At 40.3% G+C, this 12,578-nt stretch overlaps 1 protein-coding gene across 2 annotated transcripts in view; it reads right to left on the reverse strand.

The window, feature by feature from the left end:
- The window catches only part of LOC114035005 (long-chain-fatty-acid--CoA ligase ACSBG2-like), an 86,174-nt gene extending 74,573 nt beyond the window's left edge, over positions 1-11,601 (reverse strand). For both annotated transcript variants that reach the window (XM_027850921.1, XM_027850920.1), the window contains exon 1: positions 11,517-11,601. In XM_027850921.1, coding sequence (XP_027706722.1) covers positions 11,517-11,529 — 13 coding nt within the window. In that variant the 5' untranslated portion in view covers positions 11,530-11,601. The remainder of the gene's footprint in view (positions 1-11,516) is intronic.
- Positions 11,602-12,578: the final 977 nt, after the last annotated feature.

The raw sequence follows: 12,578 nt of genomic DNA on the forward strand, positions 1-12,578 counted from the left end.
ACTTGTATTCTTATGAATTTGACTTAATTCTCTATATATTTTAGACATGAGGCCCTTATCAGAGACACTGGTTGTAAAAATTCTTTCCCAGTTTTCTACTTTCCTTCTAATCTTGGTTGCATTGGCTTTGTTTGTGCAAAAACTTTTCAATTTAATGTAATTAAAATTATCCATTTTGCCTTTCATAATGTTCTCTATCTCCTGTTTGGTCATGAATTCTTCTGTTCTCCATAAATCTGATAGATGAACTATTCCTTGATCTCCCAGTTTGCTTATAGTATCAGCTAAATAATTTCTTCAGGTCTAATTTTCTTTCTAGGAATGGTCTGAACGCCTCTTTTTTTTTCTTTTTTTTTTTTTTAACTGACCGTCCATTTTTTTTTTTCATTTATATCCGGACTCAGATTTGTAAGGTCCATCACACTGGGTTACATCTTGAGCTTTGGAACACATTATTCTATTTCTTCCTGTGTTTTCTGGTGGGTGCATAATAGTCTCGTTTTATTCAAATTTCCTTTCCTTCATATTTGATGGTCTTTCTCCTTATCACGTTCTTTCTCAATGGAACCACTATATGTCTTGGAGTTTGCAAATATAAGTATTTTTGTTTTTGTTTTCTTTTCTAGAGATTATTGATGGATTTTTTTCAATTAGGACTTTGTTTTCTGTGATTAAACATTCTAAGCAATTATTTTGTATTATTTCTTGCTTTTTTTTTAACTTACTGTGTTCTTCTGGGTGACTTGTAATCCTTAAATTTCTTGGGCTTGATATCAGTATGTTTTGCTCCATGAAGATTATATTTTCTGTTAATGTTACTGCTTTTTGCTTTTTTTTCTTCCAAATTGTCCTTCCCTTCCATGTATTTACATCCTCAGTCAGTTATCCTCTCTATTGTTTCTTCGGTGAGACCCATCACCATGTATTCATGTTTTATTATTTTTTTTTTGCCAATTATTTCTCTTTAGGGGTTAGGGATTATTAACCTCTGTTGTTAATTCATTGAGTTTTTGCCTTGTTTGGGTTCTTGGTGTACTAAACTGTGGAGAAAGCCGAAATTTCTTTATCTATGATATATAATTAATATTTTAGAGAAGTTTGAGAAGTAGTGAGGATCAGAGAAAATGCCTAGTCCTCCATGGTTCTTGAGTCCTGTCAGTTGAAGGAGCATCCTGGCAATGGTACTTTTCTCCTCTGTGAAGCATTTATGGAAACCACCTCTTCCCTAGGCAAACACCCGGATCACTCAAACTCAAACAGAAGCCAAAAAGGCTGGAGCCATCCACCTCTCTGGATTGCTGTTTAGCCACCTATGGTTAGGGAAAGGAACACAGGGCAGAAGAGGCAGCTGCGGACTTGGGGGTCTGGTCTCAGACTCACCTGAATACGTGAATGCTCTTGATACCATGTGCTTATAACTGTCATGGCTGTTGGGGGTGGAGAAGAGAGAGAAATCTGCTGGACGTCCTTGCTGAATGTCCAAGGGCAAGCTAACATTAGCTGGACTCAACAAAAAAACGACCTCAAAAATGCCCCTCCTTATCTAGCCCTCATCACCTCTTGCCTGGAGTAGTTCAATGGCCTCCTGGTTGGTCTTCTTGCCTCAGGTCACTTCTCCAATTTACTTTCCATACAAGCTGCTAAAATAGTGTTCCCATAGCACCTATAGGTATAACCATATCATTCCCTCACTCAGTGAACTCCGGTGGCTCCCTATCACCTCTAGGAGCAAATACAGACTCTTCCGCTTGTCATTTAAAGCTCTTCACAACCTGGCTCCAAAATACCTTTCTAGCCTTATTTTACATGCTCACCCCCTTCAATAACTCTGCAGTCAAGCCAAGGTGGCCACCTTGCTTTCCTCACATATGCTCCTCCAACTCCACTCTCTGTACTTTTGCATAGACTCTCCCCTATGCTAATAATGCTGCACTCCTTCCTCACGTCCATCTCTCCAGAGTCCTTGTTTTTCTTCAAAGCTCAGCTCAAGTACTATGTTCTACATAGGGACTTCCCTAATTAATGTCCCCACCACCCCCACTCCCACACTACAAAGCATTCCCTCAAAATGATCTTGTATATACACTTATACACATATATTGTCTTACCCTATAGACTAATAACAATAATTAGCATTTATATATCACTTCAAAGTTTGCAAAGCACTTTATGGATTTCATTTGATCCTCCAACCAACCACGAAATAAGCTCCATTATTTTCTTCATATCACTCCTTGAGGGTAGGGGGTTCATTTTTGTAAAGCCAAAATCCTTGGCCATAGGGCCCAGCACATAAAAGGCTCTTAATAAACGGCTGCTGATTGATTGGGAAAGGAAACGGGAGCAGGGGAAGGAGTTGGATTCGGTGCATGCCTACTGGGTAGAGAACAGTGCAAGATGAACCTAGGAGTTGCTTGGATACTTGCTCAATGTGACTTTAGGTGGTTTGAGCTTGGAGCACCACCTGGTGGCTGGTATCGCTCTTGTGCCTCAAGCTATTAACAGGACAGTAGGAGACGCGTGAAATTCTGAGTGTTGGCAAATGTGCCCCGTTTGCCCTTGCATATTATTATAGAAAGGGTTTGTGAGCAGCTAAAGCATCTCAGAAGGTTTCCTCCACAGAATGAGTTAACTCAGTCCTCTCACATTGTCTTTCCAGACATTCTCAGAGATATCAGTTAATTCTTACAAACGTGGTTTTTTGGTCACAGTTAACTGTTGATGTCTTCCCAGAAAAGAAATTCTCTTCATCTTCTCCCAGGCCACTTTGGCTGTACTTTTTTTTTTTTAAGGCAATTGGGGTTAAGTGACCTGCCCAGGGTCACACAGCTAGTAAGTGTCAAGTGTTTTGGTCTGAGGTCGAATTTGAACTCAGGTCCTCCTGACTTCAGAGCTGATGCTCTATCCACTGTACCACCTAGCTGCCCCTTGGCTGTACTTTAAATTGCAGGAAAGTGAGTAATGTATAATGAGACTGGACAGATTAGGAGAACACAGTCAACAATGTAGCTAGATTTTAGTAAGGTATTTGACAATCTCTTATGCTATCCTTGTGGAAAAGATGGAAATGAGGGGCAGCTAGGTGGCACAGTGGATAGAGCATCGGCTCTGAAGTCAGGAGGACCTGAGTTCAAATCCGGCCTCAAACCAAACATTTGACACTTACTAGCAGTGTGACCTGGGCAAGTCACTTAACCCCAATTGCCTAAAAAAGAAAAAAATATAAAAGAAAAGAAAAGATGGAAATGTTCTAGGTAGATAATAGTACAAAATTAGATAGATTTAAAACCCATTGAAGGACTAAACCGGGAGAGTAATTAATAATAGGTGAATGTTTTGGTGGAAGGAACACTCTAGGACTCTGACCTCAGCCCTAGCATTTTTATGAAAAACATAAGGTACTGTAATGGACTGCTAAATTGTTGGATGACAGAGTCAGCATCCAAAAAGATCTATAGGGGTTAGAATAATTGATCATATCTAATAACATAAAATTTAATAGGGAATATAGGCCTGACAAAAACCGAGTCTACTTTCTAAGGACCAACTTAGTTAGATGGAATGGTTCATGCCCAGGAATCTAGCCACTTGTTGAATATTTTTTTTCACTGTGGCAACCCATGAAATAAAGAAAAATACACAATAGCCCTCAACCCTGTGTGGTCCCCTTCTACTTTTGATGCAATGGTGTCAGAATGATGGAAAAGGGTACAAGAGAGTTCTAAGAATCTGATGGGAAAAGGGACAAGACAGTTCTAGGAATCAAAAAGATTTTAGACCATTTGTAAACATTGGCTTGGCTGTCATGGTACTGTAGCTGTAACGGTGAGCAGTGGGCAACAAGTTGACATACTGTAGGAGAAGAATGAGTCATATCAATCCTGACATTCTTGCTATAAATGAAACCAAAAGAAAAAAGGAAATTGGAGCCAAGTAGTAGGGTGGCTCACAGATACTCCAATGGAAAAGCAAAGAAAGGAGTCAGAAGGGGTGGTGTATTTATCACACACTGAAAGCAAAAAAGAAATATCACATCATAAGACAGTTCGTCATCTTGTATTGCACTGCTTACAATAAATATTTGCAAAATATCATCATAAAAATTCAGCTTATGCCCCCACATGAAGAAGTTGAAAAATTCTAGTAAGCCTTCAGAAACTGAAAACACTCTCCACATTAAATTAACATACACTCTGATATTCAGTAATTTCAATGTAATGATGGAAAATAAGTGAAAATGGTGAGAAATATATCACAAAGTATGGGTTAGGAAGAAGGAAGGAGGGAGGCTAGATGTAGAGATTACACTAAAAACTCAAGCCTTTATCTCACAAATACTTTCTTCAAGAACAAAACTGGCATGCACTAGACGTGGCAAGCAATGAACAATCACACACAAAAGACGGGATTGAGCATATTCAGAAGATGGGAAAAGATGTGCTATTGAAGTAGGCAGTCAATCTGAATCAGCTGACCAAGGACAGCCAGACCACGTTAGAGCAAAGATCAGAATTAGTTGAAAGCTAGCAGAAAAAAAAATGAGAAAATATATGGCATGCAATTGAAAGAACTTAATTCTAAATTATTTGAATAAGTAATTTATGATGAAAATGGATAATGAGGAACAGAAATCAACACTGATGAGAACAATTTTATATAGAAGTTTAAATAAAGTAAATGTCCAATTTGCAAATGACAGTAGGCTGGCTTTTTTAAAAAAAATTTTTTTTTTAGGCAATTGGGGTTAAGTGACTTGCCCAGGGTCACACAGCTAGTAAGTGTCAAGTGTTTGGTCTGAGGCCAGATTTAAGGCTGACTTTTGTGACACTATTCTATCCTGGTTCTCTCCCTACCATGCAGTCTCCTTTCCTGGATCTTTATTCAGGTCAAGCCCCCTAACCACAGGTATCCCCAAGGCTCAATCCTGGGCCCTCTTCTCTTCTCTTCTCCTTCTATACTATTTCACTTGGTGACCTCATCCACTCCTATATATTTAATTATCATCTCTATGTTGATGATGCTCAGATCTACTTATCCAGCCCTAACCTCTTTCCTAACCTCCAGACTCCCACCTCCAACTGACCACTGACCCTATTGAATTCAATGTCCCGTAGATGTCTTAAACTCAACATGTCCAAAATTGATTCATTATCTGTCTCCCCAAGCCCTCCTTTCCTCATTATTTCCCTACTATTATGGCGAGCACTACCATCCTCCCAGTCACGCAGGCTTGAAATCTGGGTGTCATCCTTAACTCTTCACTATCTCTCACCCTCCATGTTCAATCAGTAGCCGAGTCCTGTCAATGGTACCTTCAAAACATCTTTCATATAGGCCCATCTTTCCTCTGACACTGCCACCACCCATCACAGGCCCTCATCACCTCACCCACCTATTACAATTGCCTATTGGTTGGTCTCCGTGCCTCAAGTCTCTCTAGCCCATTCTCTGCTCAGCTGTCAAAGGGATATTCCTAAACTGTGTCTGCTCATATCATTCCTCTTCCCCGCCATTCAATAAACTCCATTGACTCCTTATTACCCCCAGGATCAACTATAAAACCCACTGTGTGGCCTTTAAAGCCTTTTGTTACCCAGTCCCTTCCTACCTTTCCAGTCTTTGGACACCTTACTCCCCACCCCTACTCTGCAATCCAGTAACATTGACCTCCTTGCTGATCTTCAGACAAGACACTCCATCCCCCAAATCCAGGTACCTTCATTGGTTGTCCTCCATGCCTGGAATGCTCTCTCTCCTGAACTCTACCTCCTGGCTCCCCTGGCTCCCTCTAAGTTGCAGCTAAAATCTTACCTTCTATAAGAAGCCTTTCCCAGTCTTCCTTAATGTTAATGCCTTCCCTCTGTTGATCATTTTCAATTTATCCTGTATATTTTATTTGTACATAGTTGTTTACATGTTATCTTTACCATTAGACTGTGAGCTCCTTGAGAGAAGGAACTGACTTTTGCTTTTTTTTTTTTTGTAATCCAGGTGCTACAGTGCTTTGCACGTAATAAGCACTTAGTAAATGCTTACTGAATGACTGACTGATTGTATCAAGCTCTTGAACCCTGCAAATCTTCCCGAAAGAGATCAATAGCCATTTTTTAAAAATTTGGCATGACCATTCACACAGAATAGACCAAATGGATGAAAAGATGTCTATTACCCTAGATTATAATATGCAGTAGAAAGGTCAACTTATAGAGTTTGTCCATTACTATATACACCAGCATAGACAGTATAAGAATGAATAATGAGTTGGACCCAGAATTGATCAAGAGGAGGACAGTGGATTGGATTGCCTTCAAGAAATTGCGAAATTCATTTAACGACATTGGAGTCAAATGGAAATAGAAATCCATCTTTTAATATCAATATTAGGAGTGCTATATGGTGGCAAAATATGGAACACATGTCTCCAAAGAATTGAAAATTAATATCAGAGGGCAATGAAGAGGCTCAGGGTGGGTGTGAACAGGAATCAACCTAGAACCTAGAACCAATGAACAAATTCAGAGAAGAACAAGAATAGACAATGTTGTCAGGGAAATATATGATTAGAAAAGATGGGCTGGTCATATATTGAGGACAAGGGACAACAGGACAGCCCAAGTATTTTATTGGTATCCTTGAGAAATTGAGCAAGGTCTTGTCTGTTGAACTTCTGGGAGAATAAGAAAAAGATTCACAGAGAATTGGTAGGCACGCATAAGTTGCTATCTGCATCATTGGAGGGAACATCCAAATGGATAAGATCACAGGTGTATTTGAAAAAATTTCACACTTTGGTTCAAAAAATCAACTCCATCAGTATAGAACAAAGCAAGTGTGTCTGGTCAACAGTCCATATGAAAAGGCTCCAGCGTTCTAATAGACAACAAGCTCAACATAAATGATCCTACCCTCCATGAAGAGAATTAGATAAGTGGTCAACACTTTCCAATCTTTCTTCCTTTTCAAAATTCGTAAGTAACTACACTCATTCCTGAAGTACCCATGGAAACACCTGGCTCTGTTTCCCACTTTCTGGGAGCTCACCTCCTTCAGCTATGAAATGGCGACCAAAAAGCTCATGTGATTTTAGATTGTATTAGATTATGTTTAGATTAGATGTGATTAGATTGTATATGAATGAATGAATGAAAAAGTATTATTAAACACCAACTATGGGCCAGATCAGTGCAAGATACCAGGTATACAAATACAAAAGTGAGACAATCCCTGCCTTCAGGTAGCTTACGTTTTAATAGGAAAAGACAACATATATGTGGGAGTGGTGGCCAAGGAAGGCTTTTCTAATCTTGGGAGTCACAGAAATGGTGAATGGAGAAGACAAATCCAAAATGACAAGAGAGAAAGCTCCCAAATTTCCCTCCAAAGAACTCTCAATAAGGCCTGGAAGTGAATTCTGGAGTGTCAGAACCCACAAATGGACAGGGTGAAACAATCTTCCAGCCCAAGACAACTGAGGTTGGCAGGAAAGGTCTGTCCGACCAGAGTGAGAATGGAGCTCAGGCCAGAGCAGGCTTGCCCCCAACAAGACAGCAACAGGCCTTGAGGGCAACTGAATCAGCAACAGTGGCTCTGGAGCTCTCAGCCCACAGATAATAAGGGGGTTGGACAACTGGTCAGAAGAAGAATACAGGGGTCCCTTTGCTGGTACTGGCTGCAGGACTCTGTTGCATTGCCCATACACGGATCTAGGTCCCAGTCCTGGGTAAGTCCTAGGGCAAGATGGAGCACTAGCACACCAGAACTTATGGCCACACAGGAGCAGGATCGCTGGTAATGGTTCCAGGGCAGAAAAGAGTGCTTGGGATTGCTCACAGACCAGAGTACAGGCCAAGAGAGTAGCAAATACCTTAGAAGAACTGAAAACTTACAGACCCCTAGAACTAGCTGCCTAAAAAACTTGAAGCTTGGGACAATGCCCACTTAACACAGGGAGCACAGCCTAGCTTTAATATAAAGTTAAAAGTCAAGAAATAAGTTGGAAAATGAGCAAACTACAAAAAAGGATCCTGACCACAGAAAAGTTACTATAAAATGAGCAGAACCAAAAGAATATTGTACATAGTAACAGAAATATAGTACAATGATCAACTGTGAAGGACTTAACTGTTTTCAACAATACAATGATCCGAGACAATCCTGAAAGACACATGATTAAAAAATGTTATCCACCACCACAGAGAGAACTGATGGAGTCTGAATGTAGATCAAAGCATACCTTTTTTAAAAACTTTATTTTTCTTAGTTTTTTTTTGTTCTGTGTTTTCTTTCACGATGTAACTAATATGGAAATATGTTTTGCATGACTGCACATGTACAACCTATATCAAATTGTTTGCCTTCTCAGTGAGAGGGAAGGAGAGAATTTGGAACTCAACATTTTGAAAAACAAATGTTAAAAATTGTTAAAATGTTAAAAAAATTACATGCAATTGGAGGAAAATAAGTAAATATATTATAATCCTTCAGGAGGAAAAAATGGATATTCGATGAAATAGAGGACTTTCAAGCATTCTAAACAAAAAGACCAGAGTAGACTAGAAAATTTGATTTTCAAATACAAGACTCAGGAGAAGCAGAATAAGGTAAACATGAAAGAGAAATCATAAGGGATTCAATAAGGTAAAACTGTTTACATGCCTACATGGGAAGATGATACATGTAACTTCTAATAACTTTATCATTATTAAGCAGTTAGAAGGTGGATTGTTGTCCTTCTTTCTTGAAGAGGACCAATGTGACATCACTATGTTAGAGTCAAGTTACAATGTGTCTGACTGTGGCTGATCAGACCGATATGAGCTTGCAAGGCTCAAATAGTCTACGTGAACATTTGGGGTGGATTCTTTAAATCTGTACATCTTGAGTTTCTTTTGAGCTACTTCAATTCTGCTTTGCTCATAGAGCACAGCACCTTCTCTGATGTGGGCACACCATGCTAAGCATTTCTTTGCCAGTGTCTCCCATGTCACACAATCAATTCCAAAGTTCCTAACAGAGACTTTAAGAGTGTCTTTGTATCACTTCTTCTGATCACCATGTGAGCACTTGCCCTGTGTGAGTTCCCCATAAAATAGTCTTTTAGGCAAGCATACGTTTGACATTTGAACAACATGGCCAAACCATCGAAGATGCATTCTCTGCAGTAGAGTCTGAATGCCTGGCAGTTTAGTTCAAGACAGGATCTCAGTGTCTGGTATCTTATCCTGCCAGGTGATCTTCAGAATCTTCCTAAGACAATTCAAATGGAAGCCATTCCATTTCCTGGCATGGTGCTGGTATACTGTCTGGGTTTCACAGGCATACATAGACAAAGGGCATGGGTGTGAGCTGACTATGATGGGATGTTATCAAAGAAAAAAGGAATGAGAAAGAGGAAAGCACTTAGAGAAGGGGAAAGGGAGAGGTAGAATGGGGTAAATTATTTCACATAAAAGAGGTGCAAAAGAGCTTTTACAGTGGAGGCAAAGGTGAAGGAGAAACATTTGAACCTTACTGTCACTGGAATTGGCTTAAAGAGGGAATAACATACACACTCAGGTATAGAAATCTATCTTACCCTACAGGAAAGTAGGAGGGGAAGGGGATAAGAGAAGGGTTGGGAGTGGATTGGGGGAGGCAGCAGTCAGAAGCAAAGCACTTTTAAGGTGGACAGGGTGAAAGGAGAGAGAGTAGGATAAATAGGGGGGAAATAGGATGGAGAGAAAAACACAGCAGTCTTAACAGAAAAGAATTATTACAACAAGTTTCTTTGATAAAGGTCTCATTTCTCAAATATATAGAGAACTGAGTCAAATTTATAAAAAAAAAAAAAGAGTCACTCCCCAACTGACAAATGGTCAAAGGATATGAACAGGTAGTTTTCAGACAAAGTAATCAAAGCTATCTATAGTTATGTGAAAAAATGCTCTAAATCACTATTGATTAGAGAAATGAGAATTAAAACAACTCTGAAGTGCCACCTCACACTTATCAGATTATCTAATATGACAGAAAAGATGTAGGAAAATTGAGACACTAATGTACTGTCAGTGGAGTTATGAACTGATTCAACCATTCTGGAGAGCAATTTGGAACTGTGCCCAAAGGGCTATAAAACTATGCATACCCTTTGATCCAGCAAAACCACTACTGGGTCTGTTTCCCAAAGAGATAAAAAACAAAATGGAAAAGGACCTATATGTATAAAAATATTTATAGCAGCACTTTTTGTGATGGCAAAAAATTGGACATTGAGGGAATGCCCATCCACTGGGCTGAACAAGTTGTGTTACATGATTGTGATGGAATATTATTGTACTATAAGAAATGATGAGCATTCTCAGAACCTGGAAAGATTTACATGAACATTTTCCTGAAGTATCTCAAAGATTTTTGTAGCAAAGCAAATGGAAAGGGAGCAAGAGCGCCTCCTTGAACCCTAAGACTTGGTTGGGGGGTACAAGAGGGAGCAAAGAATAGCTTGTAAGCTATTTGTGATCCAGCTCAAGAAAAAAAGAAAGATGCATTCCCACAACCACTTGAAAAGACCTCTTCAGTGGGTTGGGCCATGGGACCCAGGTGTAAAAATGACACCTTCTGTAGGGAGACCTAACTAGGCGGAAGCAATTGATGCCTTGGGGTCAAAGAAGAGCCTTAGCATCCAATCCTGGTGTAATCCCTCAGCAGCCAGCAGCTGCTCAAGAGTCTGCCCTATCTGCCTGAGGCCAACACTGAGAAGAATTCACACCTACTAGGTATTGGACAGAACTAATGAAAAATTAACAGGACCAGAGAGCAGGTCACCAGCAAAGACAAAGAATAGTAGAGAGCACTGATAAGTGGAGGTGTGAACTCTGACCTTTCCCCTTCCTGGGCCCCATCTGGGATAATACTATAAGTTATGGGGACTGCACAGGTAGGTCACAGGAGGGAGGGTGATTAACTGCAGATGGGAGGCACAGGAAGCAATGCTGTTGGGTTTAGATTCTGACTCCTTTCTGTGTCTTTTAGTGTGTAAATAACACTGTTGTATGTTTTGACCCTTGTGAGGGAAATTGCTATCCCCTTTGGTAGAGTTCCAGACCCTGATGTTCCCAGGTTTCATTTGGTTGGCGTCAGGGAACCAGATAAGGGGGAGGTCTCTAACATGTTCCTAGGCCCTTCGTGTCATCAGAAGGGAGCCTCTGGCCTAAGGTTCAGCTTAAGACTACTAATGTGATGTTTGAAAAATGTTTGTTGAATGAATTAATGAATGAATTACAAGCAGATTTTTTTTTCAGAATGAAAAGTCTTAATTTCTTCTCTTATCCCTCCAAAGTTTCCCAAATCCTCTTTCATTTCGGTAGGACACTCCACATCACAACCTCTAAACCCCCCAAAATAACATTTATGGATTCCCCTAACTTATTTCAAGCCACAGAAGCTTCAGGGACAAATATATTTGAGAAATAACTGGTCCAGTTACGTTACCCACCCAATCTGTAGTTACTGATAAAGGCTTTTTATAGAAATAAACTCACTTGGTTTACTCATGTCTAGTTGAGTTTCTCCTGCCTCGGTTTCCTTTCCTCAAAACTTCTTAGACTTCTCTTTATGGCTGCATTGATGCTGTTCTCAGAACTGCAGGGCACAGAGCAGAACCAGGGTTAGAAGAAGCAACATCTATTTCACTCCTGGTTTCATCTACCTTGTCTTATATCTCTCTGCCATCCCACCCCCACCTACCCTCCACCCCTGGCTCAGCCCCAGGGAGGCTGCTTGAGCTGGTGGGAAGCAGAGTCAGATATCTCCTCGGGCAGCCCAATGGGCACCTTGGTGATGGGTTTGGCTACTGGTGAATTTGGACATTTTAATACTTTCTCATTTTCTACATATTAATTTCTGTGGTGACATAAATATAATTTATGCTTGCTAGTTAGTTTTTCCTCTTTTTCTTATCTTTAAAATTTTTTTTTCAGTGAACAGGTATTTCCTTTCTTTCCCTCCCATGCCCTCCCCCATCCCCCACCTCAACCTATTTCTTCTCAAAGAGGGGAAAGAGTGATGAACATGGAGTCATAGGGACCTGGGTTAGAATCCTGTCCTGACACTTACTAGCTGAGCAACCTTGGTTGGATAAGTCTCTTCCACTTTCTGAATCTCAATTATCTGTCTCATCTGTAAAATGCAGAAGATAGACAAGCTATTCTCTGTGGTGCCTTCCAACTCTAGATTCCATAACCATGGAAGAGAGATATGGCCCCTTCTAGCCCTAACATGCTATAGTTCTGGGGTTCCAAGATTCTCCTCCTAAGCTCGGGACGGGGCTGATTTGTTGGAGACTTTACTGCATGGGGCAAGCCTGGCACCAGATCTCTTGTTCTATTGGCTAGGGTTCTTCTGATCTCTGGATAGTACATTAGGCAAATTAAAGCTTCACAGGATGTTAAGAGTTGGAGGTCATAGGTTTAGAGCTAATCTTGGAATCAGAAAGACCTAAGTTCAAATACTACTTCTGAAACTTACTCTGTGACCATGGACAAGTCATGGGAGGGCAGGAAGGAAGGAAGGAAGGAAGGAAGGAAGGAAGGAAGGAAGGAAGG

This window comes from Vombatus ursinus, unplaced genomic scaffold (genome assembly GCF_900497805.2).
Source record: "Vombatus ursinus unplaced genomic scaffold, bare-nosed wombat genome assembly UNPS02009173.1, whole genome shotgun sequence".
Classification (NCBI taxonomy): domain Eukaryota; kingdom Metazoa; phylum Chordata; class Mammalia; order Diprotodontia; family Vombatidae; genus Vombatus; species Vombatus ursinus.